Here is a 24,488-nt window from a genome sequence, read left to right as displayed (position 1 = left end):
CTGACAGTGCCCTGACTCCTGAGTACTGACTTCTCAGTTTAATACTAAAAGTGATCAAGTGCTGCATGTATTTAAAGTAATAATTAGTAATTACGGTTAATTGTGTTTGTGGCGAAGATACAATTACGTAAGTAATTACAGTAATGCGGAATTATTAAAAAAAATAAATTTAGAACTTCAAAAGTGGCATTTAGTTTGGGGCCCCTTCGGTAAAGTACGGCGTAGTTTATCCGCCATTTTCAAGCCTTGTCGTGTCAACAAAATAGACCACTTCGGAAATTAGAAACCGAGAAACCCAAGAGACGGGGGCGAGTCCGCCATTGTGGTAATCTCCCTCTCGCCGAGAAGTACCTGAAGAGGCAGCGCGAGTTGCTTAGCTTCCCGCGTGTAGTGATTACTCGGGCTCCGTATGACGTAACCGTTGCTTTTTTGGCGGGAAGGAGAGTTCCCCAATGGCGGCCTCGCCCCTGCGTGTTGATTTCTCTGTATGTAATTTCTGGAATGGTCTTTGGCGTCGCCCACTAAGTTTTAGTTTCGCATTCGTTTATCATGAAATGAACAATAAGCCAAAAAGTTTCTCATTATTTCTTCGAATTTTATTGAAATTGTCAAAAGATCGAACATTTCTCAACATTGTTTACAAGAATCTTTACACATGTGGCCCATATAACTGAAGTATTGGAAACAATAACCATTTTTAGACCATTCTTTACACTTCGAGTTGAGATCCATACAATCAAAGTCGCCGGAATCTGCATTAGAACATCAATTGGGTAAGCCTAAATTTTGTTTTTAATTGTTTGTTTTGCATGGTCTACGACATAGTACATATACATGTACCTTTAATTTTGTGAGGGTCAAACATGGGTTCTTCTGGGATTATGTCATCGCAGTTATAAAGTTTCCTTATTTTGGTGATATCAGTTTGACTAAAACCACCTCGTTGTCCAATTGTTATACCAGATTCTTTGGGGACAATAGTTGGGGATATTCGGTCTTTAGAAAACGCAGTTGCCCCATAATGCATTACCGATTTGTAGTCGTACTTTTCCCCTAAATGTTGAATCGCAGATAGGGAATACTTGGCGAAGTTGTAACTCATTCCTTTGTTAAAATAATATAGAATAACATGCAACATGAATTTCATAATTTCTGACATGAATTTTCGAAATGTTTTGCCCCTTTTGTGTTTGGTAGTTTTACTAGCTCAAGTCCTTCGAATTTTCATAAAAACTAAGTGTAGAACTTAAGTTACCTGGCAAGATATTTCTCCACATGACAGTAATGTAGTCATCGCGATCAGCCCTGCTTTGTTCGTGATAAAATCCAGCCGCGTGCATAAATTCGTGAATTGTTGTTCCAACATAAACGCATCCACGCCCTAAAGACACTTCTTGACCACCTGTTCTCATACCCACGTTGGAATAGCACCTAAAATCATGGATTATAATAAGAAATATCCAGTGTACCACGCAGAAATAAGTCCAAATTCTTACCCTTCACCTTTTTTGATATAAATATAATCCATTTCCATCGTTCTTGGTACAAAAGTTAGACAAGTGTGCGTGTGATATTCTTCCATAGCTCTGGCAATAACACCACGTTCTCTCGTATCTATCAAGAGTAAATGTTAATGATGTGGTAGTACTGCTTGTTAAGCTTAGCGCAATTTTACCGAATTCGTCCGATATAACGTAGGGTATTCTACCACCGGGCCACATGACGCGTGAGTCTCTAATAGCGTTCTTACTCTACGGGGAAAGAAAAAAATGTAATTGTAATTACTGGTCTATGACATAAAGGATTTAAGAAGTACTTGTATTATATCTGGCTCTATGATGTCACCTTCGAAGTACTTTCCATTCTCAATCGGATTGTTTTTAGCGTTTACAAAATCGGAAGCTATAATTGATAAAACAGTGCGCATTTTTAAACGCAACAGCGATTTAATTAATATGGTAATTAAGTTATTTACGCGGTAATTTTTGACCACGTTCGAAATCATCAGGATTTATTGGAGTCCCTAAATTTAGAAACGAAATTTAAGACCACGTCAACCAAAAGTCAACCATTTTTAATGTTCAAACCTTGAGAGAATGTCCCTTCATCTGTCGAATCTTTCGATTCCTAAATTGGCAAATATTCATCAGGTCAAAGTTACTTTCTTGGGGTCAAGGACGTGCGCAAGCGAATATATATATCTCACCCTTTGTGATTCGTAACGTTCTTTGACGAAGTTGGGTAGCTCCATGACCAAAACGGTTTCATTTTTATTGGAACTTCTTTTCCCAATTGAAAATGATGTACCAGATCGCACGTAAAACGCAGTAATTACAAGCAAAATTGTTAGAGAAGCCATGGCATCCACGAATTGTTTGGGGGTTGTTTTTGATAAAATAAGTATCGTTACACCTGGTTTATATATAGGCAAAGGGACATCATTTATGCGGGTGAAATCGTACGGGATATCGACAACTTAATGATGATTTATCGATTTATGGTGTCAGCTTAATTGAGAGATTATAACCGTAATTAAGATTTCAAAACGTGTATTATGAAGTTCATTTATTTATTATAAGTATATCTAAATTGAATTACAATTACTAATACCAGAAGGGTATAATAGAAGAAGGATGACACTCTGTATCCTCTTAATTCTTTAGTTATGTAACGTCATTCTTCCCAGGCTCACCCTTTTAGTTTGCTTTCCCGCACATCAAACTACAAATGGGCATCGCACCGTAAGGTGAATAGAGTAATATCTTTCACATATATGGCAACGTCATAACCCTCTATCTCTTACCTTAGTGATATCCCCCCTTCCGAAGGCAAATAGTATTCTCTAATACAAAGTTGCCTTCAACGAAGGGGATACACAGTTCACTCCCCCTCTCTACCGATATTACTCTATTCTATAGTTGTTTGGGGCACTAAATTCCCAGCAATCATCCCACAAACCTCGTCTTGACGTGGGACAAAATGCACAAGCGCGTCTTGCCAAATATTTTAACGCTAATAGAGTAATGACGAGGGAACTATTTATCGTGTATGTGATTCGGTTTAGTAACCTTGCTCTAAATGTTCCGAGGTTGGGAAGAGTGACGTTACACTCATCCAGCTTTGTGGTTCACTTCTCTCGAAGAGAATTATTATATACTTCTGCTAATACGAAAGCCAGTTGCGGGTATTTGAACTAGGTAGGCATATAACCATAGATGCATACATTGTTAAGCCTTTAATTCAGTTTCCTTGCGAATCATATGCCTTGGTTTCAATCTTTCACTTATGAATTTCGCGCTGGTCTATACGGTATATCACGTGATAAGTGAATGTTGCCGGTCCGCCAGGGGGGGGGGAGGAGCCGACAAGTATAGGTTTTTTTTAAGCCGTCTGCTTGGGAAGCCAATTACCAAGGCCCGATACTTACTAGCACAGTGGCACTTCTTGAGTTCGCGTTCGCACTTTGATAGAAGGGTGTGGAATTATTATCAGTCACTAACGTCACAACGTTAGCTACGATTAGTTACGAATTACAATTTTAATTAGACCAATTTAATTTAAATCAACCACCATGAGTGATTTCTTATGGAGTTTAAAAAACGGTGACTTGGATCAAGTTAAAGAACACATTGAAAATAACGTAAGTCAAAATGGAACCTTGTGTTAACTGACGTATAACGTTAGTGTAATGAACCATCTCTTCGTTATGAAATCTTTTAGGGTGTCGATGTAAATGCAAAGATAGATAGTCGTCCACCTATTCATTACGCGGCTGATTACGGTCAGACCGACGTTGTTCGATACCTTATTGATAAAGGAGCTGATGTTAACGTAAGCGCAAGTTTTATTGCAAACGTAACATTTGACGATACGACGATTAAAATTGTTGTTTTAGGCCAAAGATAAACACGGAATCAGCGCATTGCTAGCTGCAATATGGGAAGGGCACACAAATTGTGTGAAATTAATGATTGAGAAAGTAACTATGGGTTTTTTCGTAATTCTATTTAATAGTAGAACAGCAATTTCCGGTTATTGATCTGTATTTAGTATTGGATTGTGTAAAAACAATCTTATTTTTTAAAGGGCGCATCTAAACAAGGTTCAACACCAGATGGGACGAGTTATATTGACGCTGCGGAGAAACAGGAGATTAAGGAACTTTTAAAATGATACTGCAATATGTTTTTTAATTCGTTAACGTTCGCTATACTTGATTCATTGAAAGAAATGAGAGAAAAGATCAAATACGTTTGTTGGAGATTGCTCAAAAAGTATATTTAAAAAGAAAATGGTGCAAGCAAACATTGACGTCAAAACTAAACAAAAAAAAAAAAAAAAAAACAACATAAAAACCAAAACCTAATTAATTTTTATTTACGCTTTAACAAAGATGGAATAATGGATATCGTTAATTTATTTTTAATATTTAGTAATTTTTCCTAATGTCTTAATTAATCTTTTTATTTTAGATAATTATCTTCCCCTAATCTTTGAAAATAAATATTCAACGCGAAATTCAATCTAGCTTCCGAGAAATGAACGTAAACGTGCCTTAGGTATGGATTGGTGGCTGCGAAGAATTGCTTTAAACGTAACGTAGAAACGTTAGAGTGTAAAGGATGAACGCGATACGGTTTAAAATGAAGGATTTTACTAAGGTCGATTGGATTTAAAAAAAAACATTGTTATAAGATTATGATATTCTCCGGTTATGTCTGTCCATAAAAATAATTAATTGAAATTGTAACTATAGCCATCCAACTTAAATGTTTTGAAAAATAAAAAGCTTTAATGATATTCTAAATGTTTCTACACACGTGACGTGTAGCCCATACAAAAAACGCAAGAACACTTGTAGTTTTGTTTTTGTTTTTGGCACTTTCTTTGGCGTTTTTATTTTATACAAAAAACACTAACAGTAAAATACTATGAAGAATGAAAATTACACACTCGTTTTTCGTTTTTTAATTTCAAAATAGACAATATTTTATCGAATAAGTTTTAATATTTTAAAAAAATAGTTGCATTGCGGTATTCTAAGAAAGAATTAAACAAAGACGCTATTGTCTTTTTGACAGTTTTTAAGTAGTCATGTTTAAGTTAAGATCTATTTTGTAATCCGGGTTGGGAACGTTGCATCATGGTCCCGATCCGATTTTAATTTATTTAAAATTCGTCGTGACGTACGAGACCTTCACCAAAATCGGTAGCTTGACTTCCGACAAATAGGTCGTACTTTGAGACTATCTCCTCCTTTGTTAGTTTTTTATCCTGCAAAAATTTACGCGTTTATTTGAAGTACTTTTCTTTTTTATTTGTTACTTACACCATCAGTATCAGCTTCGTAAATTAAATGCTTTGATTCGGCTTCACTGTGATCATAATCCGGGGGTAAAATCCATTCACGAATTTCGTCTCGGTCCAAGAAACCGTCTTTATTGTGGTCCCTGTAGTCAGTGAATTGCGTTTTTTCATTTTTAACCCAGTCAGGGTCTTCTTCATCGTCATCTCCTCCTCCAGTGTACATGTCACCTGTTGTAGGTTTTTTGTTTTATTGTTGGTAACGTTAGCGGTTAAGGTTGCGTACCAATGTATTCATCTAGAGATATTTTTCCATCTTTATCCTTGTCAATGTCGTCTAGAGTTTCAGCGACCACTATGTGATGCATTCTTTCAGTTTCTTCCGGGTGTAAGAAATCGACAAATTCTTCTTTGCTAAGATCTCCATCTTTATTCTGGTCAGCCGCTTTCCATCTACGCTGGTCGCGTTCGATCATGCTTTTATAAGTTTCACCATTCGCGTCATTTGCCAGCTCGTTTTCGTCCATGTCTGTTGGATAAGAGGTAGTATATAATCTATGGGAGCAATATTTTAAAAGGCCTAGGAAGCTTGTCGCGAGCTTGACAAGGCTTAGGAAACAGGTCGCCAGTTTGACGACGCTTGGGGTACAAACCTTTCATGAATCCATATGTAACATTCATGTAATCCTGCCATGATAGCTGCTCTTTTTGACTAGGATTATGTGTCGCCCATTGTCTATCAACATCATCTAAGATGTAACGTTTTTGCGTATATTGAATCCATTCTTTTAATTCCGTGTGTGTCACGTAACCATCCTGTCATGAAGACACGACCATTTTTATTAGTCCATTTCAAAACTAAATGAATTACAATTATACCTTATCCTTGTCCATTTTATCAACAATTTTCTTCAGTCTTTCGACACTCTCTTCAGGGGTCAATTCTTGAAAGGATTTCGCTTCATCCCCTAAGAACGCTTCATGGTCATACGCGGTGTTATGGTCCCCATCAGCATAGTGTTCCTCATCACTGAGACTCTAAAGACCGTATGAATATTGGGTCCAATTTCTTTACACAATTATCAGAATTAAATTCGGACCTTATCAACGACTCTGCCCTTTTTGTCACCATCTTGCTTTGGAATTGCAAACCCTAAAGTGTAAAATAAACCAAGTAGAAAACATAGTTGGGCGAACCATGGGAAGACAGGCGTTTTCATTTTGTACTCCTGTTTAAAAAAAACGTCCAGTCAATTTTATTTTTATCAGTGGCGCGTAGGTAATTGAGGTAAATTGTTATCGGTACATGAAAATCAGTACATGTCCATTTGAGAGTCGAGGGAACTCACCTCCTATCTCTGCTAGATTCTTATTAAGGCAATGCTATGCTAGTCGAATTCCAGATACGTCAATGCTACTAAAAACCATGCGGGGGTGCGTGTTCCTGACAGTCTAGAGATGACGTTGCATATTACAACGTCAGCATATCATCCACTTAAGAGACATCTGTTGGAAATCTTGCCGGTTGTGGAAACTGAACTGAACCCAATTAGAAACAGACTAGCAACAGTCGCGTCGCGACGTCTTGTCGGTGTACTGTTATTGCAGAGCAGACGCCGTTAGTCACGAGATTATGTCTAAACCCTAGGGTGTAACTGTTTAGATAATATTTTTATATCTATTTGCATTTATTGTTAGTCATCCTACTCCTTTACTTGCTCGAGACGACTAAACATCGTTGTCAGAGTCTAACGTTTTGCGGGACTATAATCGCGTTCGGTACTAGATAGGCCTTTGTAGCTAAAAAATCCAAAGACCATAGAAAATGACTGACTTGTTTCTTAACCCCGATCACGCGAAAATCTACGCCAAGTACCGTCCGACTGTTCCTCAAGTAGTTGTGGACAAAATCCTCAATTACTTATCGCAAAAATTGCAACCACCTTTCAATGAAGCTTTGGATGTTGGGTGTGGTACCGGACAAGGCACTCGAATATTGGCGCCACATTTCGCTAAAGTTACTGGTACCGATGTCAGCGAGAGTCAAGTGGCAGTAGCCCAAAAGGACCCGGAAAATCCTTCGAACGTGACCTTCGCCGCGTCGACCGCCGAACGAATCCCGTTGGACGATGCCTCGGTACAGTTAGTCACTGCTTGCCAATGCTTCCATTACTTCGACGAGGACAAGTTCTTCGCGGAAGCCCAAAGAATTCTTCAAGATAATGGAGTCCTTGCCGTTTACGGACATTGGATTACCCTAGTCAAAGGAGCCACGGACGAGAAATCGAAAAACATTGAAGACGTCATGATTAGATACATGTGGGAAGATTTGTCCAAGTACAACCCAAGTACTAAAGCCATCGACATGGTCAGGGATCTATACCGAGGGGTCAAGTTACCCATGAAGGACTTTGTCCGGGACCACGACATTTTTGTCGAGAATAAAATGCCCCTTGATGATTACATTGGCTATATTTCAACCTTCTCACATTTCCAAAAGTTGGTCGAAAATGAGGGTCAAGATAATGGAAGGGCTCTCTTGAACCGTATCAAAGGTGATATTCTAAAGGAACTTGATGTTCCAGATGGTAAAGATACCAATCCTACTGTGCCGGTGGTCATCCGCTATTTTTTGCTTATGAGCAGGAAATAAAATGTTATTATTATAAAATAATTAATCCATTGTTAATTCAGTTTTTGTTATTCTAAGTACTTTAGAAATAAATAAACTATAATTCTTATAACTTTTTTGCAATAATTTTATTCGCCTCTCGCCATAGATACAAATTGCGTTATCACTAGACACAAGTGATATAACAACAATAAGTATGATACTCAGTGAAATACAATGGGGTGCGTTTATGAACCAAACGAAACCCCTATCTATAATACGGAAATTTGAAGTGGCATACTTATTGTTCAGTATGTTATTTATCATATTATTATTACAACTACCGATGGTCTGACCTTGTTAAGCTGATACTGTTATATCTTCTTTCGATAACAAATTATTTATCTTAACCAATTTGGCTTCACTTTGATTGAGTCTAAGCTCCAAAGATTAGCTAAACATTTTGCTGGATTAACCTGACCTGTACTCAATTTTGAGAATGTCCAACTTATTCCAAGGAGCGAAACACGCGGCATTATACGCTAAATACCGGCCAACAACACCTCAAATAGTAGTTGATAAAATTATCAAGTACTTGTCAGAGAAACTACCAGGACCTTGGAATGAAGCTTTGGATGTTGGTTGCGGATCGGGTCAAAGTACTCGCATTCTCTCGCCCTATTTCACCAAAGTTACTGGAACGGATATCAGCGAAGGTCAACTGGTTGAAGCCAAAGGGAACCCGGACACACCCGCTAACGTAACCTACAAGGTGTCACCCGCTGAGGTGTTACCATTCGAAGATAACTCGTTGCATCTGATAACGGGAAGCCAATGTTTCCATTGGTTCGACCAGAAAGCCTTTTTTGACAGTGCGAAAAGGATTTTGGTTCCCGGAGGAGTACTCGCGCTTTATGGGTACTGGATACCCATGTTAAAAGGTTTTTTAAATTAATTTTGCTAAGCCTTGCCCAATATGCAGACAGCTTAAATAAGGACAGGGTTGTAAGTAAGTATTATTATTCATTCTAGGAAATACCGAGGTCAAGTCCAACAATTTGGCAAGATTAGTAACGAAATTTCACGATGAAGATTTGGGTAAATATTGGGATGATCGTCGAAACATGATTAAGCAATTGTACAGTGGAGTCGAAGTACCCATGAAAGACTACACTCGGGACGAACGTATCCTTGTCAGCGGGGAAACGACAGTCCACGATTATATCGGTTACTTGACTTCGTGGTCTTCCTATCAGAAACTTTTGGAAATTGAAGGACAGGAAGCTGCGGATCGTCTCTTGAATAGGTTGAAAGAGGAAGTCCTTGAGGAATTGTCCATTGAAAACGAGGAAGATGTTCGTAATAAAAAAATTCAAGTCGTCACTCAATATTTTCTACTTCTGGCGAGAAAATAATTGACACGATTGTCAATACAATTTTAACGCGATTAATATTTAGCGAACTTAAAATATTTGTTCTGTTTAATATTTTTAAATTTCAAATAAATTTTGATTAAGAAGTTGAAGTTAAAGTTTTAAAATCGAATGAATAAAAATAGAGAAACATTACAAATAATATAATGAAGCGTGACAAAACAGTATAGGCCTATAGCAACCCCTTTTCAAGGCGAGGCGTTGGAGACCCCTGTTGCATCCCCTGACCTTGGTACCTTTCGCCGCGTTTAGGTCCGGCAGGGAGGGTATTGCCTGTCATCTTTGGGCTCTCTCTATTATATGACTACTATAGAGTGCTGTCAGAAGCGCCGGTGTGACGTCACCCATGCTGTTTTCCCATAAAGAAAAAACGGTAACTGTCATGGCCGCCCATTTCTAAAGGCAGACTCGTGACGTTTAACCTTGGATCTGACGTCACAACTGACAGCACTCTATAGAAGAAAACTGAAAGAAAAGAGGGAACAGAAAAGAAGACAGTCGTTAAAGGGTTGCTAAAACTTCGTCAAGCGCACAAAGGCACAAACATGAAGTAAAATAAATTCTACAGCAGGCCATTTTTTTTAAATTCTAGACCATACCATTAATTACTGGCAAATAAAACAAGTATTAAAAGGGACATTAGTTTGAAGAATCTCTCTAACTAAAATCGTACTGTTCACGCGAACTCTAATGTCTAGACTTCATTGGTCAAATTTTTACCTCTCCGAGTGACGATGACGTCACGGAGAGTTATTACACTGTATGTATGTGTCTGTCACCGTGTTTGCAGAAAGCAATTTTTGGCTTCTACTCCCATCGCTAAGATTCCCCTCTGTTTTGGATATCACTCAGCACAGCTCGGACCGCTCCTATATCCTTTCGTTCTCTCTCCTACTATCTCTGCATTCATCTATCAACAAGCGATTGTAGACGCGACCAGGGATAGATTTAATTTTAGAAGTAGGAATGGAGAACGGTTAGTATTTACTTCAGTCCGACTCATAGACCACCCAGTATAGAGCCCCTCCCTCCAACACGTAACGAAAAGTTTAAATTATCTTATTGGATCACTAAAACTACGTTTTAATGACGTTGCTGACAGGGACGGCGAAAAATACGTAATTCCTTTTTACCTCTGTCGCTATGACCCGCCTCTTCTTTCATACCGCTCCGTCCCGTGGAAGGGGGTCCGGGACTTTGACGCGCGCCCAGATTACTCTGTTCTCCATTCCTACTTCTAAAATTAAATCTATCCCTGACGAGGCAGTATAGTATCAGTCTGACTATCCCGGGTTTGATTCGCGGTGGCGATGGTGGTGTAGAACAAAATAAATATTTTAAGTGGTTTTGCGAAGTACTATTTAAAAATAACGAACGAAACTGCTTCTACACACCAGGTCAAACTAACAGTCCATAAATAAATGGCCAAAAATTCGTTACGGTAGTTGTAAAACCGAGCGATTAAAACCCAAAAACTCACTTTTTTAGGTTGACACGCGTTGGGATAATAGATCTAATTTACCTCCCTCCGCCGCCACCGCGTCTACATTTCGGACAGTGATGGCTTTAACGTTTCTCATCACCTTAATGCTATAGATGCTAGATGCTAATCTCTCCTTGTGGCGCCAAACTGTCCCGTTTTCCTATCCCCTATGAGCTTGGGAAGGGGTTAAGATCCATGAGTCTATTTGTTCGCGTTTTCTTTTCTATAGAAAACGTCACCAATTTGAGAATTTTAGCCACGGTCTCTTAAAGGGGGGTCTCGATACTGTACCAATGAATATGGATTCAGTTTAAGACTATCTTCCTCTAAGGTAACACGCGTTGGCTTCCTTTTCAATAGTTATAAAACCGAGCGGTTAAAACCCCAACACACAGTTTTAGGTTGACACGGGAATCTCAATAGACAGTTATATATCGAGTAAAACGTGTACGAAAACTTAAGATCTTTCGAGGGAATTATTACCAACGTTTTTCGGTCAGTTTCTTAAACTATCGTGTTTTCGATGTCATGCCTACGTGAGATCAAAGGTCTTTGAAGTTAAAATTTCAATCGGTATTTTCTATTTTATTGCAGGGTTATTTTTACCTTGGATTTCGAAGCGATCGGTCGCGCGTTGATGTTGACCATTAGCCATGTCTTTACGTATTGACGACGATGTTCCTGCATTTAAATTGCGGAGCGTGCTTGACGTACCACAAGTACTCGAGACTGACCTGAAACACGTATCAATTAACGAAGCCATATCCGTGCCTAACAATGCGGACATTGTCGTGGGTGACCCAAAACGCACGCCAATAGAATCCGTGCCTCAAGACCCGGACATCCGCAAGAATAACCCTTGCATTGATTTTCTTCTAAATTTACCATATCACCGTAATAACCAGATATCAAGAGACATTTTACCACCATCGGTACCTTTACCGCGCAATGTGAACGATGCTCTGGATGGACGCGGAAGGGACAGGTTCCGGCATTACGACGACGTACCATCTAGAAACGCGCTGCCATCGGTACCTTTTAATTTGTACGACGTTTTTCTCGACTGTATCCACGAAGAATCAAAAAACCAACTTTCTCTAAGTGACCTTAATAAGGCCATGATCGAGATAGATAGCAAATACTCATTCCGAAATTCTTTGGACTACAACCGAATTGCTCTGAGGTGTGGCTATGTTTATCTGTATTGCACATCACACGCGAGAATGGTAGAAGAAGCCTTCAAGGAATTATATAGAACGAAACCAACCTACCTCCTCGATTTTTTTAAGAAACAGAAGGACATACGCGAAGAACTTCGTGTCTGTTCGATCGGGGGTGGTCCGGGCTCGGACGTCGTTGGAACCCTGCTTTTTTTAAAGCAGTTCGAAATATTTGAAAATGACGGAATGTCAGTGAAAATAAGTCTAATTGACGGATATGCCGAATGGGCGTCGACTTTCGCGACCATCATGTCGAACTTTAATAAGCGGAAATTATTCCCACCTAGAAATTCTGCCAAAGTAACTTTTCAAGATCTTTTAATGGGACTAAGTTCTTACACTAGATTGGCCATTGAAAAAGCGAATATAATAACGGTGAAGTTTGTCTCTGCCATTTGTGGTGATATTGAAAAAGCTCGAAGACTTTTCAAGGTAAGCGATGACACGCACGCTTTCAGTTTGGGTTTTTTGGGGTTAATTGTTACGTATAACTTGTAGAATATTTTTGATTTGATGTCCGTCGGATCAATTATCCTTATTATTGATAACGCGGGCGGTAGAGCCTTCAACGAAACGCTAAAAATGGCAAAATCTCGCGGACTGTTCCCCATAATTCCGGAAAAGAGATCTTTTCGATTTGAAGTTGACGAATGTTTGGAACCAAACATACAAGTAGCTTTTTTTTTAAAGTTTTTTGTTAACGCTTTAAATAAAGTTACCGTAAAACTTATACGAGAACGTGGGGCCATGGACTTTGTAATTCCAAATAAGACCATCATTCAAAGTGAACTTAATGAAATAGATTTAAATTTAATGTGCCCCCCCCCCCTGTCGTGCCTGTCTCCTATTGGGATTTATAAAATCCATGGTACGGCATTCTAGACGTTCCCGCGTTAGCGTCCAAGAGACGCCAGAGTCTAACTATGATTTCCCCCTTGTTAGTTCCCACAAATCAAAAAATCTGCTGAACAGGCGAGAAAAGTTTCCGTAGCTTTCATGAAAAAATCGTATAGTTCTTTGGAAAGTAGAACGACACGAAATGGAACTGCTAAGAAAAGAAAACTGGATGAGGAGTATCATCCATACCGAACACCGTAAGTACAACTTAATTTGCACCCTTGTAAATTAAGTAGTTGAACAGTGTTATGACAGTAACCTGAAAGGGTTAGACGACTGCAACCTGACCATTTCGGAAATTACATGCGAAGTAGTCAACGCACAGGGGGGGGTCGAGGCCAACATCGGGGTATTATCCCTGGCGCCAAGAAGCGACGCCAGACGGAGCCAGAGTTCGACACTACACGCGGGAGGCTAGCTAACTCTCAATGCCTCTAGCGGTGCTTCTTGGCGATATAGAGAATATCCCAATGGCGGTGTATTGGTTTCTCTGTATGTAATTTCCGAAATTGTCTATTGAGCCTAATCTAACCTCTCCTAAGTCTAACACTAATACTATACGGGTCAAGTTACCGTTTTATCTCGGCCCTGGTAAGGTTTGTTAAGTACATTACGTGGTACTTTTATCCGCGTAAAGATCGACACGAAGTCGTCTGGTTGAAAAAGTAGACGATAAATGTGGGAAAATTGTTTTTACGGGTACACCAAAGCGTTCCAGTAGAAGCCAGTGTAAGTGTGACCCGAGAGTAAAGTGTGACCCGAAAGTAAAGTTCCCGAACCTGAAGCCAATAACTTTTAACGAAAGTACAATCGATTTTCAAAATCTTGTACAAAGTAGAAGAGCTTCGAGGCTTGATGGTGGTAAAATAAATAATAATGCAGTCAAAGCTAGTCATGTCCCAAAGGACTTTGCAATCGACACAAAGTGTGATAACGTCGTACCTGAAGTACAAAACGTCCATTTTTCCTCAGTCAACCTTAATCCCCAAAGCTTCAATTTTGGCTCACAGCCAAAACCTAAAAAAGTCTTCCATTTTGGAACCGCGAACAAATAAGTATTATAAACATTGGAGTATTATAACATTGTTTTAATTTTTAATTACATAAAGTCCATGTAGTAAATTAATTTTTTTTTTCTTTTTTGTTTGTTTAACCAAAGAAGGGTTAAAGTTCAAAGTAAATAAAAGATACAGTTCGTTTTAAATAGTCTAGGCCTAGTTATTGAAATTCTCATAATGAGCAATATATTTATTGCACCCCTCCTCCTCGACGCCCCTTCTTTTAAACAGTGATCACATTGAAATAGAGTGACCTTGATATACCATACAAATACGTGACATTAGTTTTAGGCCAACACCCCGTAAGCGCTTAGCTTTTAATAGCGAGGGATGAAATTAATTTTAACCTAGGCCTTAGTTTTAAATACGTGCGAATTGCCTACAGCATTTTACACGTATTTGAAACTAAAGCCTAGAGGTCCGTGCACTCGAGCTAAAAAAAACTCGCGGATCTTTTAATCCTGATGTTTTTGGTCTCTTGTCAGCACGCGCAAGGCTAGATTACATAGAGACCTAGCTTTGCGCGTGCTGACAACCGATGTTGTAACAGAGTATATACGGAATAAGCTGTCGTTCGAGATAGGGAGTTGCCTATCCTATAGCGTGAAAACAAATTTCCTCACGCGCATTCTTTATCCATGGTTTATAAGATCCGCGGCTTAATTATCGGTTTTACCACACCGACATGTCCAGCGTAATACCCCTCCGTGACGTCATCATCATACGGAAAGGTAAAAAACTCTTCATTTTACTATTTTTTTCACTCTGTTCAGTTCAGTTCAGATTTTTAGGATTGGTTTCCTCGCTAGTAGGCCTAAACTTTCATTTTACTATTCGAATTGTAAGTGATCAAGGTTGTAGCTTGTTGCGGACACCACGCGTAGAAGCAATGAATTTATTTATTCGCACTAAAGTAATAATTACGGTTAATTGTGTTTAAGCATAGTAAGTGAAAAGTAATTTTTGGAAGGGCGAGCAGCCTGCGTCCCCGCGTCGCGTGATCCACGAGGCTATGATTTAGAACTTCATGAAAGTGGCGTCTATTTTGAGGTCCCCCCCGGTTTCCTTCGGAGAAAGCGCGGCCGCGGCGTAGTTTTTCCGCCATTTTCAAGCCTTGTCGTGTCGTTAAAATGGCGTCGTGTACTAAGTTTTAGTTTCGCGTTCGTTTTACATGGACAATAAGATAAAACTTTTCTTATTATTTCATCGAAGTTTATTGAAATTATCGGCAACATTATTTACAAGAATTTTTACACACTTGGCCCGTATAACGGAAGTACTAGAATCAATAACCATTCTTCACACTTCGAGTTTAGATCCACACAATCAAAATCGCCGGAATCTGCATTAGAACATCAATTGGGTAAGCCTAAATTTTGTTTTTAATCGTTTGTTTTGCATGATCTACGACATAGTACATATACATGTACCTTCAATTTTGTGAGGGTCAAACATGGGTTCTTCTGGGATTATGTCATCGCAGTTATAAAGTTTCCTTATTTTGTTGATATCAGTTTAACTAAAACCACCTCGTTGTCCAATTGTTATACCAGATTCTTTGGGGACAATAGTTGGGGATATTCGGTCTTTAGAAATCGCAGTTGCCCCGTAATGCATTACCGATTTGTAGTCGTACTTTTCCCCTAAATGTTGAATCGCGGATAGGGAATACTTGACGAAGTTGTAACTCATTCCTTTGTTAAAATATAGAATAACGTGTAACATGAATAGGGACTTGGCAATTCAGGCATGGATGAAGGATGCGCGTGCAAAACATTCGACGCTCTACAGGATGTGCAACTCCCTATACTAAAAAGTAGACAAGTCGATACTAGCGCCGCCTGGCTACCAGCGCTGGAAACCCTCGCGGGAAAAATAAAAAATACTGGACACGAGAAAAAACAACTGTTTTGCTTCTAGCAGACGACGCTAAGGAAAAAAATAGACGGTAGCGCGTGTTTTTTTTCTCGTGTCCAGTATTTTTTATTTTTCCCGCGAGGGTTTCCAGCGCTGGTAGCCAGGCGGCGCTAGTATCGACTTGTCTACTTTTTAGTATAGGGAGTTGCACATCCTGTAGAGCGTCGAATGTTTTTCACGCGCATCCTTCATCCATGATTCAGGCTTAACTCCGCCCCCAGCGCCATTATGGTATGTTTTTTTAACAGAATGAAAGCTATATAAGCCCCTCATCCTGGTATGTTTTTTAGCACTAGTGGAAGGTAGCCTGACGTTGCATGACGTAGTACTGCCTATTATGATAAAATTTAGCCGCGTGCATAAATTTGTGAATAGAGTAATTTCGGTAGAGAGGGGGGGTGAACTGTGTATCCCCCAACGTTGGCGGCAACTTTGTTAGAGAGAATACTATTTGCCCCCGGAAGGGGGGATGTCACTGAGGTAAGAGATAAAGGATTATGACGTTGCCATGTATGGGAAAGAAATTACTCTATTGTTGTTCCAAAATAAACACGTCCACGCCCTAAAGACACTTCTTGACCACCTGTTCTCATACCCACGTTGGAATAGCACCTAAAATCATGGAATAAAATATAAATATCCAGTGTACCACGCAATAGATAAATTTGTTAATTACAAACAGAGAAACCAACTCACAGGGGCGAGGCCGCCAGTGGGGTATCTTCAATCTCGCCAAGAAGCACCGCCAGACGGAGTTCACCCGAGTTCATTACACGTGGAGGGAGGCTAACTAACTCGCACTGCCCCTGGCGGAGCTTCTTGGCGAGAGGGTGGATACCCCAATGACTTCCTCGCCCCTGTGTCAGGGTTCGTACGGAACCTGGATAACCTGGATAAGTCAGGGATATGAAAATTAGGGGAAAAAGTCAGGATAAGCCAGGGATTTAAAAGTTTTTCCTAAAAAGTCAGGGATATGTCAGGGATTTCGTTTGGTATATCAAACCATGCTTCGAGCAATGCTAAATATGAGACAGGTGTGATGAAGTGGGCTCTGGTAAACACCTTAAAATGGTCAGGGATATTTTCCAAAATTTGGTCAGGGATAACCTGGAAAAGTCAGGGATTTTCGATGTAAAAATTTCGTACGAACCCACAGTGTGTTGGTTTCTCTGTTTGTAAAAAAAAAGAATTTGTTTGTAGAGGGCTTTCAGATGGGATAGTAGTACGTCACACCCTCAGAAGTCTTACAGCTGTTCTGGTAGCAATATTGGGTGGTCTCAGCTTCATTCAAGTCGTCACTCAATATTTTCTAATTCTGACTAGAAAATAATTGACATGATTGTCGATACAATTTTAACGCGATTCATCATTTAGCGAACTTAAAATATTTGTTATGTTTAATATTTTTAAATTTCAAATAAATTTGATAAGGAATGTTGAAGCTAAAAGTTTAAATTCGAATGAATAATAAAAATAGAGAAACACTACAAATAATATAATGAAGCGTGAAAAAACAGTTTAGGCCTATAGCAACCCCTTTTCAAGGCGAGGCGTTTTGGTCCTTGGTTAGAAGTTTAGAACTTGAACTTTTTCCTGGAATTTGGAGACCCCTGCTGCATCCCATGACCTTGGTGCCTTGCACTACATTTTAGGTCCAGCAGGGAGGGTATTGTTTGTCAACTTTGAGCTCTCTATTATATGACTTCTCTAGAAGAAAACTGGAAGAAAAGAGATAACAGAAAAGAAGACAGTCGTTAAAGGGTTACTTAAACTTAGTCAATCCTCAAAGGCACAAACATGAAGAGAAATAAATTCCACAGCAGGCCATTTCTTTTTATTCTTTTTTTAATTTATTACTTGCAAAGAAACCAAGTAATAGAGAGCTTTCAGATGGGATTAGTAGTACGTCACACCCTCCCAAGTCTTACCGCTGTTCTGGCAGCCATATTGGGTGGTTTCAGTTTCATTCTTGCTTTAAACCTACCAATATGGCAGCGTAACTTATGTCACGAGACTCAGCTCCTCCTCCAACTGGAAGCTATCTATAGGGACTTGGTAATTCGGGCTTAACTCCGCCCCTAGCGCCATTATGGCATGTTTTTAACAGTGAAAGCTATATAAGCCCCTCCTCCTGGTATGTTTTTAGCACTAGTGGAAGGTAACCTGACGTTGCATGACGTAGTACTGCCAAGTCCCTATATAAGGGACATTAGTTTAGAAGAATCTTGGGTATCTCTAACTAAAATCGTACAGTTGACTGTCGCGAACTCTGTTGTCTAAACTTCATTGGTCAATTTGTCCTGACTGTGCTACCATAGTCTCTATAGAGTGCTGTCAGTTGTGACGTCAGATCCAAGGTTAAACGTCACGAGTCTGCCTTTAGCAATGGGCGGCCATGACAGTTACCGTTTTTTCTTTATGGGAAAACAGCATGGGTGACGTCACACCGGCGCTTCTGACAGCACTCTATAGACTTTTCCATTCCAACACACAAGGGGGGGGCGAGGCCGCCAGTTTTGGTTATTTTTCTCGCGTCAAGAGACACCGCCAGACGGAGCCCGAGTTCACTACACGCCGAGGGACGTTAACCAACTCGCACTTCCTCTAGCGGTGCTTCTTGACGCTAGGCAAATAACCCAAGAAGATGACCTCCCCCGCACCCTGTGGTGTTTGATTCTCTTCTAGAATTAATGTAATGGGCTATTTAAAAACCCGAACCAGAAATAACAAGTGGGGGGAGGGGGCGCTTTCAAACGAGAAAAGCTTACTCTAGTTTTATCATATGTTCATAAGATATGTTCCATCCATAAGTTTGTCACTGGTTACAAACTGGAGCTTGTTATCAAGTAGTGACGTAGGTCATAGATTCGAGGTAAAGCGACGCCCGGTGAGGCACTGTCAAAGGCTTACTAAGTACAGACTAAATAGGACCTAGATGGACTGCAATGTTTACCGAGTGTAGCCGTTCAATTCTCGCTTCCGTCGTTCTCGAACTAGCTCGAGCTGTAAGTCTCTAGCATAGCATTAAGAAGTATACGTAGTGTTATACTTATGGAAGATATCACTTATAAACCTATGGTCTTATCAGTTCATGAAATTTTTTTCCTTGGGCTAGCCTATCCCGTTCCTGTTGTCAAAAAAATCCCAAGCACTATTTATGGCCTTTGCCCTAGTAGCATATATCTTCCGAATATTTTCTTCACATCATGGACTATGTATTTATAAAGGCAGGAGTCCATCATACAGGGGGGGTTACGGGCTTCTGATAAAGGGTACTACCAAAACTGTAATTGTTTGCGACCCCAGCGTAGGGATAATAGATCTAATTTACCTCCCTCCGCCGCCACCGCGTCTACACTTCGGTCAGTGATGGCTTTAACGTTTCTCCTCACCTTAATGTAATGCTAGATGCTAATCTCTCCTTGTGGCGCCATACTGCCCCGTTTTCCTATCCCCTATGAGCTTGGGAAAGGGGTTAAGATCCATGAGTCTATTTGTTCGCGCTTTTCTATTGAAAAACGTCACCAATTTGAGAATTTTAGCCACCGTATCTTAAAGGGGGGTCTCGATACTGTACCAATGGATTCAGTTTAAGACTAACTACCTCTACGGTAACACGTGTTGCTTTAAAAAAAATTCCATATCAAAACCGAGCGGTTAAAACCCTAACACCCAGTTTTAGGTTGACACGGGAATCTCAATAGACAGGTTAAGATATTGAGTAAAACGTGTTCGAAAACTTTAGACGTAGTAAGTTCTTTCGAGGGAATTATTACCAACTTTTTTCGATCAGTTTCTTAAACTCTCTATCGTGTTTTCAATGTCAAGCCTACTTGGAGATCAAAGGTCTTTGAAGTTAAAATTTCAATCGGTCTTTTCTATTTTATTGCAGGGTTATTTTTAAATTGGATTTCGAAGCGATCGGTCGCGCGTTGATGTTGACCATTAGCCATGTCTTTACGTATTGACGACGATGTTCCTGCATTTAAATTGCGGAGCGTGCTTGACGTACCACAAGTACTCGAGAGTGACCTGAAACGCGTATCAATTAACGAAGCCATGTCTTTACGTACTGACGACGTTGTTCCTGCATTTAAATTGCCGAGCGTGCTTGACGTACCACAAGTACTCGAGAGTGACCTGAAACACGTATCAATTAACGAAGCCATGTCTTTACGTACTGACGACGATGTTCCTGCATTTAAATTGCCGAGCGTGCTTGACATACCACAAGTACTCGAGAGTGACCTGAAACACGTATCAATTAACGAAGCCATGTCTTTACGTGTTGACGACGATGTTCCTGCATTTAAATTGCCGAGCGTGCTTGACGTACCACAAGTACTCGAGAGTGACCTGAAACACGTATCAATTAACGAAGCCATGTCTTTACGTATTGACGACGATGTTCCTGCATTTAAATTGCCGAGCGTGCTTGACGTACCACAAGTACTCGAGAGTGACCTGAAACACGTATCAATTAACGAAGCCATGTCTTTACGTGTTGACGACGATGTTCCTGCATTTAAATTGCCGAGCGTGCTTGACGTACCACAAGTACTCGAGAGTGACCTGAAACACGTATCAATTAACGAAGCCATGTCTTTACGTGTTGACGACGATGTTCCTGCATTTAAATTGCCGAGCGTGCTTGACGTACCACAAGTACTCGAGAGTGACCTGAAACACGTATCAATTAACGAAGCCATGTCTTTACGTGTTGACGACGATGTTCCTGCATTTAAATTGCCGAGCGTGCTTGACGTACCACAAGTACTCGAGAGTGACCTGAAACACGTATCAATTAACGAAGCCATGTCTTTACGTATTGACGACGATGTTCCTGCATTTAAATTGCCGAGCGTGCTTGACATACCACAAGTACTCGAGAGTGACCTGAAACACGTATCAATTAACGAAGCCATGTCTTTACGTATTGACGACGATGTTCCTGCATTTAAATTGCCGAGCGTGCTTGACGTACCACAAGTACTCGAGAGTGACCTGAAACACGTATCAATTAACGAAGCCATGTCTTTACGTACTGACGACGATGTTCCTGCATTTAAATTGCCGAGCGTGCTTGACATACCACAAGTACTCGAGAGTGACCTGAAACGCGTATCAATTAACGAAGCCATATCCGTGCCTAACAATGCGGACATTGTCGTGGGTGACCCAAAACGCACGCCAATAGAATCCGTGCCTCAAGACCCGGACATCCGCAAGAATAACCCTTGCATTGATTTTCATCTAAATTTACCATATCACCGTAATAACCAGATACCAAGAGACATTTTACCACCATCGGTACCTTTACCGCGCAATGTGAACGATGCTCTGGACGGACGCGGAAGAGACAGGTTCCGCGATTACGACGACGTGCCATCTAGAAACGCGCTGCCATCTAGAAACGCGCTGCCATCTAGAAACGCGCTGCCATCGGTACCTTTTAATTTGTACGACGTTTTTCTCGACTGTATCCACGAAGAATCAAAAAACCAAGTTTCTTTTAGTGACCTTAACAACGCCATGATCGAGATACATACCAAATACTCATTCCGTGGTCTACAAGAAGCCAATTCTTTGAACTACAACCGAATCGCTCTGAGGTGTGGCTATGTTTATCTGTATTGCACATCTCACGCGAGAATGGTACAAGCAACCTTCGAGGATTTATTTAGAAGGCAACCAACCTACTTCCACGAATTTTTTAAAAACCAGAAGGACAAACGCGAAGAACTTCGTGTCTGTTCGATCGGGGGTGGTCCGGGCTCGGACGTCGTTGGAACGCTGCTGTTTTTAAAGCAGTTCGAAATATTTGAAAATGACGGAATGTCAGTGAAAATAAGTCTAATTGACGGATATGCCGAATGGGCGTCGACTTTCGCGACCATCATGTCGAACTTTAATAAGCGGAAATTATTCCCACCTAGAAATTCCGCCAAAGTAACTTTTCAAGATCTTTTAATGGGACTAAGTTCGTACACTAAATTGGCCATAGAAAAAGCGAATATAATAACGATGGTGAAGTTTGTCTCTGCCATTTGTGGTGATATTGAAAAAGCTCGAAGACTTCTCAAGGTAAGCGATGACACGCACGCTTTCAGTTTGGGTTTTTTTTTTTTGGGGTTAAATACGTAAAAATTGTTATGTATAACTTGTAGGATATTTTTGATTCGATGTCCATCGGATCAATTATCCTTATTATTGATAACGCGGGCGGTAGAGCCTTCAACGAAACGCTAAAAATGGCCGAATCTCGCGGACTGTCCGCTATAATTCCGGCAAAGAGATATTTTCGATTTGAAGTTGACGAATTTTTGGAACCGAACATACAAGTAGCTTTTTATTTTGAAGTATTTTTTAACGCGTTAAAGAAACTTACCGTATAAAAACGTATACGTGAACGTGGGGCCATGGAATTTGTAATTCCAAATAAGACCAGCAAAGTGAGCTTAGGGAAATACATTAGGGACCGTCCATAAATTAAGTCTCACTCTTAACGGAACAGAACTTTGAATTTCAATCCTTGAAAAAAATGTTTTTGAGTTGAACGCCATATTACTCAAGAAAAAAATGGTCTCTTTTCAAATTAATCTAATTAAATTTGTAAATTAAGATAAATCATTCTGCGTTGGGGGGGGGGGGTTAAAGAAATGTGACGTTTTAGGGGAGGGGTCTGATAAAACGTGACGAAGCGTGATCGGGGGGATTTGGGGGGGGTCAGAAAATGCTTGTTTGCTTGTTTTGTGTGACGTAGTTTATGGACGGTCCCTTAAAGGCCGACTTCCAGCGAAAAGGGTTCTAACGAACTGAAAACCGAGCATCGAGACTAGGAATGAAGCGACCGTGCCGATTTTCGAAGCCCCGCTGGGTCAAAAATGGAAGGGTTCTTGCTAATTGAAAGCCGTGCAATGTGGTTCTAGCGAATTTATTTCCTCTCGAATTTTTGCTTTCCCCTGATGGAAATTCTCTATTGTGTGTCTTCAGTTCGCTAGAACCACATTGCGCGGCTTTCAGTTAACTAGAACTCTTCCATCTTTTACCCCAGCGGGGATTCGAAAATCGGCGCGGTCGCTTCATTCCTAGTCTCGATGCTCGGTTTTCAGTTCGCTAGAACTCTTTTCGATGGAAGTCGGCCTTTAACTTCACGTACTCCTCTCCTCCTCCCAGCGTGCCTGTCCATTGTTGGATTTATAAAATCCATGGTACTTCATTTTAGACGTCAAAGAGATTGTCTATAACGCTAGTCGTTTTTGTACACGTTTTTGGTTAATTTCTTGGAACGCCAGAGTCTAATTACGACTTCCCCATCGTCAGTTCCGAGAGTTTAAAAAATCCGCTCAACGATCTGGATATGTCTCGATTGTTTTTATGGAGAAAAAGTTTAGTTTAAACGAAAGGGGAATAAAACGAAGCACTAGTAACAATTCCGTTGTTGAAGAAAATGAAAGTTCTAAGAAAAGAAAACTGGATGAAGACTTTCATAGCTTTAATCCCTACCGAACCCCGTAAGTACTAACGTAATTGCACCCTTGTAAGTGGAACAGTGTTATGACATTAACGTGGAAAGGTTTGACGACGGCAACCTGACCATATAGACCATTTTGGAAATTACACGCGAAGTAACCAACACACAGGGAAGGGTTCGAGGTCCCCATTAGGGTATCCTTGATCTCGCCAAGAAGCGACGCCAGACGGAGCCAGAGTTCGACACTACACGCGGGAGGTTAGCCAACTCTCACTGCCTCTAGCGGTGTTTCTTGGCGAGATGGAGAATATTCCAATGGCTGTCTCGTGCCCCTGTGTGTTGGTTCCTCTGTATGTAATTTCCGAATGGTCTATTAAGTCTAATCTAACCTCTCTTAAGTCTAACACTAACACTAATACTATGGGGGTCAAGTTACCGTTTTATCTCGGCCCTGGTGAGGTTTGTTAAGTACATTACGTGGTACTTTTATCCGCGTAAAGATCGAGACGAAGTCTTCTCGTTGAAGAAGTAGACGATAAATGTGGGAAAATAGTTTTTTCGCGAACTCCAAGGCGGCGATCCAGTATTAGCGAGGATATTTCCGAACCGGAAGTAAAGATGCGAAACACTGTTAAGACCTATGACCTGAAGCCGCTAAGGTTTAACCGAAGATCAAGAAATTATCGAAGACACGGACAGAGAAGAGCTTCGAGGCTTGATCGTGGTACAAATAATAATTTAGTCAAAGCTAGTCATGTCCCGAAGGACTTTGCAAACGACATAAAGTGTGATAACGTCGTACCTGAAGTACAAAACGTCCATTGTTCCTCATTCAACCTTAATCCTCAAAGCTTCAATTTTGGCTCACAGCCAAAACCTAATAAAGTCTTCCATTTTGGAGCTGCGAACCAATAAGTGTTATAACCATTGCAGTATTATTACAAAGTTTTAATTTTTAATTACATAAAGTCCATGTAGTAAATAGATTTTTTTGTTTGTTAAACCAAAGAGGGTTAAAGTTCAAAGTAAATAAAAGATACAGTTCGTTTTAAGTAGTATAGTTATTGAAATTCTCATCATAGGGAATATAT

General features: G+C 40.2%; 8 protein-coding genes and 1 long non-coding RNA gene across 13 annotated transcripts; 5 read left to right on the top strand and 4 right to left on the bottom strand.

Moving 5' to 3' along the window:
- On the top strand, window positions 1-14,154 carry LOC149673550 (uncharacterized). Its single transcript, XM_089839111.1, has 6 exons — window positions 1-127; window positions 616-773; window positions 11,426-12,483; window positions 12,550-12,723; window positions 12,994-13,145; window positions 13,586-14,154. The coding sequence occupies exons 3-6, from the start codon at window positions 11,485-11,487 to the stop codon at window positions 14,001-14,003; spliced, it is 1,743 nt and encodes a 580-aa protein (XP_089695237.1). The 5' UTR covers window positions 1-127; window positions 616-773; window positions 11,426-11,484; the 3' UTR covers window positions 14,004-14,154.
- On the bottom strand, window positions 778-1,721 carry LOC149673556 (zinc metalloproteinase nas-4-like). Its single transcript, XM_089840012.1, has 4 exons — window positions 1,676-1,721; window positions 1,497-1,614; window positions 1,256-1,431; window positions 778-1,104 (listed from the first exon to the last, which is right to left on the bottom strand). Exons 1-4 carry the CDS (start codon window positions 1,719-1,721, stop codon window positions 815-817), a joined length of 630 nt encoding a protein of 209 aa, XP_089696138.1. The 3' UTR covers window positions 778-814.
- Window positions 1,770-2,392, bottom strand: LOC149673555 (uncharacterized). The gene is made up of 4 exons (XM_089839133.1): window positions 2,207-2,392; window positions 2,088-2,127; window positions 1,976-2,023; window positions 1,770-1,902 (listed from the first exon to the last, which is right to left on the bottom strand). The coding sequence occupies exons 1-4, from the start codon at window positions 2,357-2,359 to the stop codon at window positions 1,790-1,792; spliced, it is 354 nt and encodes a 117-aa protein (XP_089695259.1). The 5' UTR covers window positions 2,360-2,392; the 3' UTR covers window positions 1,770-1,789.
- Window positions 3,406-4,800, top strand: LOC149673554 (myotrophin). Its single transcript, XM_089839134.1, has 4 exons — window positions 3,406-3,640; window positions 3,721-3,831; window positions 3,896-3,979; window positions 4,087-4,800. Exons 1-4 carry the CDS (start codon window positions 3,572-3,574, stop codon window positions 4,171-4,173), a joined length of 351 nt encoding a protein of 116 aa, XP_089695260.1. The 5' UTR covers window positions 3,406-3,571; the 3' UTR covers window positions 4,174-4,800.
- LOC149673553 (calumenin-B-like) lies at window positions 4,771-6,796 on the bottom strand. Of its 2 annotated transcripts, none has more exons than XM_089839118.1 (7): window positions 6,654-6,796; window positions 6,405-6,533; window positions 6,184-6,342; window positions 5,958-6,120; window positions 5,591-5,833; window positions 5,330-5,535; window positions 4,771-5,274 (listed from the first exon to the last, which is right to left on the bottom strand). In XM_089839118.1, the coding sequence occupies exons 2-7, from the start codon at window positions 6,522-6,524 to the stop codon at window positions 5,170-5,172; spliced, it is 996 nt and encodes a 331-aa protein (XP_089695244.1). In that variant the 5' UTR covers window positions 6,525-6,533; window positions 6,654-6,796; the 3' UTR covers window positions 4,771-5,169. The 2 variants fall into 2 exon arrangements, with proteins under 2 accessions (XP_089695244.1, XP_089695245.1); XM_089839119.1 differs by having other exon boundaries at window positions 6,611-6,749.
- On the top strand, window positions 6,899-8,048 carry LOC149673552 (putative methyltransferase DDB_G0268948). The gene has a single exon (XM_089839124.1). It carries the CDS (start codon window positions 7,130-7,132, stop codon window positions 7,955-7,957), a length of 828 nt encoding a protein of 275 aa, XP_089695250.1. The 5' UTR covers window positions 6,899-7,129; the 3' UTR covers window positions 7,958-8,048.
- On the top strand, window positions 8,158-9,440 carry LOC149673551 (putative methyltransferase DDB_G0268948). Its single transcript, XM_089839125.1, has 2 exons — window positions 8,158-8,856; window positions 8,948-9,440. The coding sequence occupies exons 1-2, from the start codon at window positions 8,415-8,417 to the stop codon at window positions 9,328-9,330; spliced, it is 825 nt and encodes a 274-aa protein (XP_089695251.1). The 5' UTR covers window positions 8,158-8,414; the 3' UTR covers window positions 9,331-9,440.
- On the top strand, window positions 11,103-24,447 carry LOC149673548 (uncharacterized). 2 transcript variants are annotated; one of them, XM_089839110.1, is made up of 5 exons: window positions 11,103-11,326; window positions 19,816-22,007; window positions 22,091-22,264; window positions 23,247-23,437; window positions 23,898-24,447. In XM_089839110.1, the coding sequence occupies exons 2-5, from the start codon at window positions 19,875-19,877 to the stop codon at window positions 24,310-24,312; spliced, it is 2,913 nt and encodes a 970-aa protein (XP_089695236.1). In that variant the 5' UTR covers window positions 11,103-11,326; window positions 19,816-19,874; the 3' UTR covers window positions 24,313-24,447. The 2 variants fall into 2 exon arrangements, with proteins under 2 accessions (XP_089695236.1, XP_089695235.1); XM_089839109.1 differs by lacking the exon at window positions 11,103-11,326 and adding an exon at window positions 15,129-15,369.
- On the bottom strand, window positions 15,132-17,824 carry LOC149673549 (uncharacterized). 3 transcript variants are annotated; one of them, XR_016366877.1, is made up of 4 exons: window positions 17,074-17,824; window positions 16,452-16,535; window positions 15,437-15,700; window positions 15,132-15,348 (listed from the first exon to the last, which is right to left on the bottom strand). It is a non-coding gene; the product is annotated as an uncharacterized LOC149673549 (long non-coding RNA). The 3 variants fall into 3 exon arrangements; XR_016366876.1 differs by having other exon boundaries at window positions 17,172-17,824; XR_016366875.1 differs by having other exon boundaries at window positions 15,193-15,348; window positions 16,452-17,823.
- Window positions 24,448-24,488: the final 41 nt, after the last annotated feature.

Source organism: Phalangium opilio, unplaced genomic scaffold (genome assembly GCF_054372755.1).
Source record: "Phalangium opilio isolate 3A_F unplaced genomic scaffold, DU_Popi_V2 ptg000048l_1, whole genome shotgun sequence".
NCBI classification, from domain to species: domain Eukaryota; kingdom Metazoa; phylum Arthropoda; class Arachnida; order Opiliones; family Phalangiidae; genus Phalangium; species Phalangium opilio.
The sequence above is the reverse complement of the archived record's forward strand: the minus strand, read 5'-3'. Positions and strand labels throughout refer to the sequence as shown.

What these genes read in the sequence shown, in the direction of transcription:
- LOC149673556 (XM_089840012.1), bottom strand. Translation starts at nt 1,721, where the DNA reads ATGTGGCCCGGTGGTAGAATACCCTACGTTATATCGGACGAATTCG. An exon ending in CGTTATATCGGACGAATTCG is followed by an intron (nt 1,615 to 1,675) that starts GTAAAATTGCGC and finishes TACTCTTGATAG; the next exon opens with ATACGAGAGAACGTGGTGTT. An exon ending in TATATCAAAAAAGGTGAAGG is followed by an intron (nt 1,432 to 1,496) that starts GTAAGAATTTGG and finishes CCATGATTTTAG; the next exon opens with GTGCTATTCCAACGTGGGTA.
- LOC149673555 (XM_089839133.1), bottom strand. Translation starts at nt 2,359, where the DNA reads ATGGCTTCTCTAACAATTTTGCTTGTAATTACTGCGTTTTACGTGCGA. An exon ending in AACGTTACGAATCACAAAGG is followed by an intron (nt 2,128 to 2,206) that starts GTGAGATATATA and finishes TTGCCAATTTAG; the next exon opens with GAATCGAAAGATTCGACAGA. An exon ending in ACGTGGTCAAAAATTACCGC is followed by an intron (nt 1,903 to 1,975) that starts GTAAATAACTTA and finishes TATCAATTATAG; the next exon opens with CTTCCGATTTTGTAAACGCT.
- LOC149673554 (XM_089839134.1), top strand. Translation starts at nt 3,572, where the DNA reads ATGAGTGATTTCTTATGGAGTTTAAAAAACGGTGACTTGGATCAAGTT. An exon ending in ATAAAGGAGCTGATGTTAAC is followed by an intron (nt 3,832 to 3,895) that starts GTAAGCGCAAGT and finishes TTGTTGTTTTAG; the next exon opens with GCCAAAGATAAACACGGAAT. An exon ending in TGAAATTAATGATTGAGAAA is followed by an intron (nt 3,980 to 4,086) that starts GTAACTATGGGT and finishes TATTTTTTAAAG; the next exon opens with GGCGCATCTAAACAAGGTTC.
- LOC149673553 (XM_089839118.1), bottom strand. Translation starts at nt 6,524, where the DNA reads ATGAAAACGCCTGTCTTCCCATGGTTCGCCCAACTATGTTTTCTACTT. An exon ending in TACATATGGATTCATGAAAG is followed by an intron (nt 5,834 to 5,957) that starts GTTTGTACCCCA and finishes CTTATCCAACAG; the next exon opens with ACATGGACGAAAACGAGCTG. An exon ending in ACGAAGCTGATACTGATGGT is followed by an intron (nt 5,275 to 5,329) that starts GTAAGTAACAAA and finishes AAATTTTTGCAG; the next exon opens with GATAAAAAACTAACAAAGGA.
- LOC149673552 (XM_089839124.1), top strand. Translation starts at nt 7,130, where the DNA reads ATGACTGACTTGTTTCTTAACCCCGATCACGCGAAAATCTACGCCAAG.
- LOC149673551 (XM_089839125.1), top strand. Translation starts at nt 8,415, where the DNA reads ATGTCCAACTTATTCCAAGGAGCGAAACACGCGGCATTATACGCTAAA. An exon ending in CTGGATACCCATGTTAAAAG is followed by an intron (nt 8,857 to 8,947) that starts GTTTTTTAAATT and finishes TATTCATTCTAG; the next exon opens with GAAATACCGAGGTCAAGTCC.
- LOC149673550 (XM_089839111.1), top strand. Translation starts at nt 11,485, where the DNA reads ATGTCTTTACGTATTGACGACGATGTTCCTGCATTTAAATTGCGGAGC. An exon ending in AAGCTCGAAGACTTTTCAAG is followed by an intron (nt 12,484 to 12,549) that starts GTAAGCGATGAC and finishes TATAACTTGTAG; the next exon opens with AATATTTTTGATTTGATGTC. An exon ending in TATCATCCATACCGAACACC is followed by an intron (nt 13,146 to 13,585) that starts GTAAGTACAACT and finishes ATCCGCGTAAAG; the next exon opens with ATCGACACGAAGTCGTCTGG.
- LOC149673548 (XM_089839110.1), top strand. Translation starts at nt 19,875, where the DNA reads ATGTCTTTACGTATTGACGACGATGTTCCTGCATTTAAATTGCGGAGC. An exon ending in TTTTGGAACCGAACATACAA is followed by an intron (nt 22,265 to 23,246) that starts GTAGCTTTTTAT and finishes CCCCATCGTCAG; the next exon opens with TTCCGAGAGTTTAAAAAATC. An exon ending in TTTAATCCCTACCGAACCCC is followed by an intron (nt 23,438 to 23,897) that starts GTAAGTACTAAC and finishes ATCCGCGTAAAG; the next exon opens with ATCGAGACGAAGTCTTCTCG.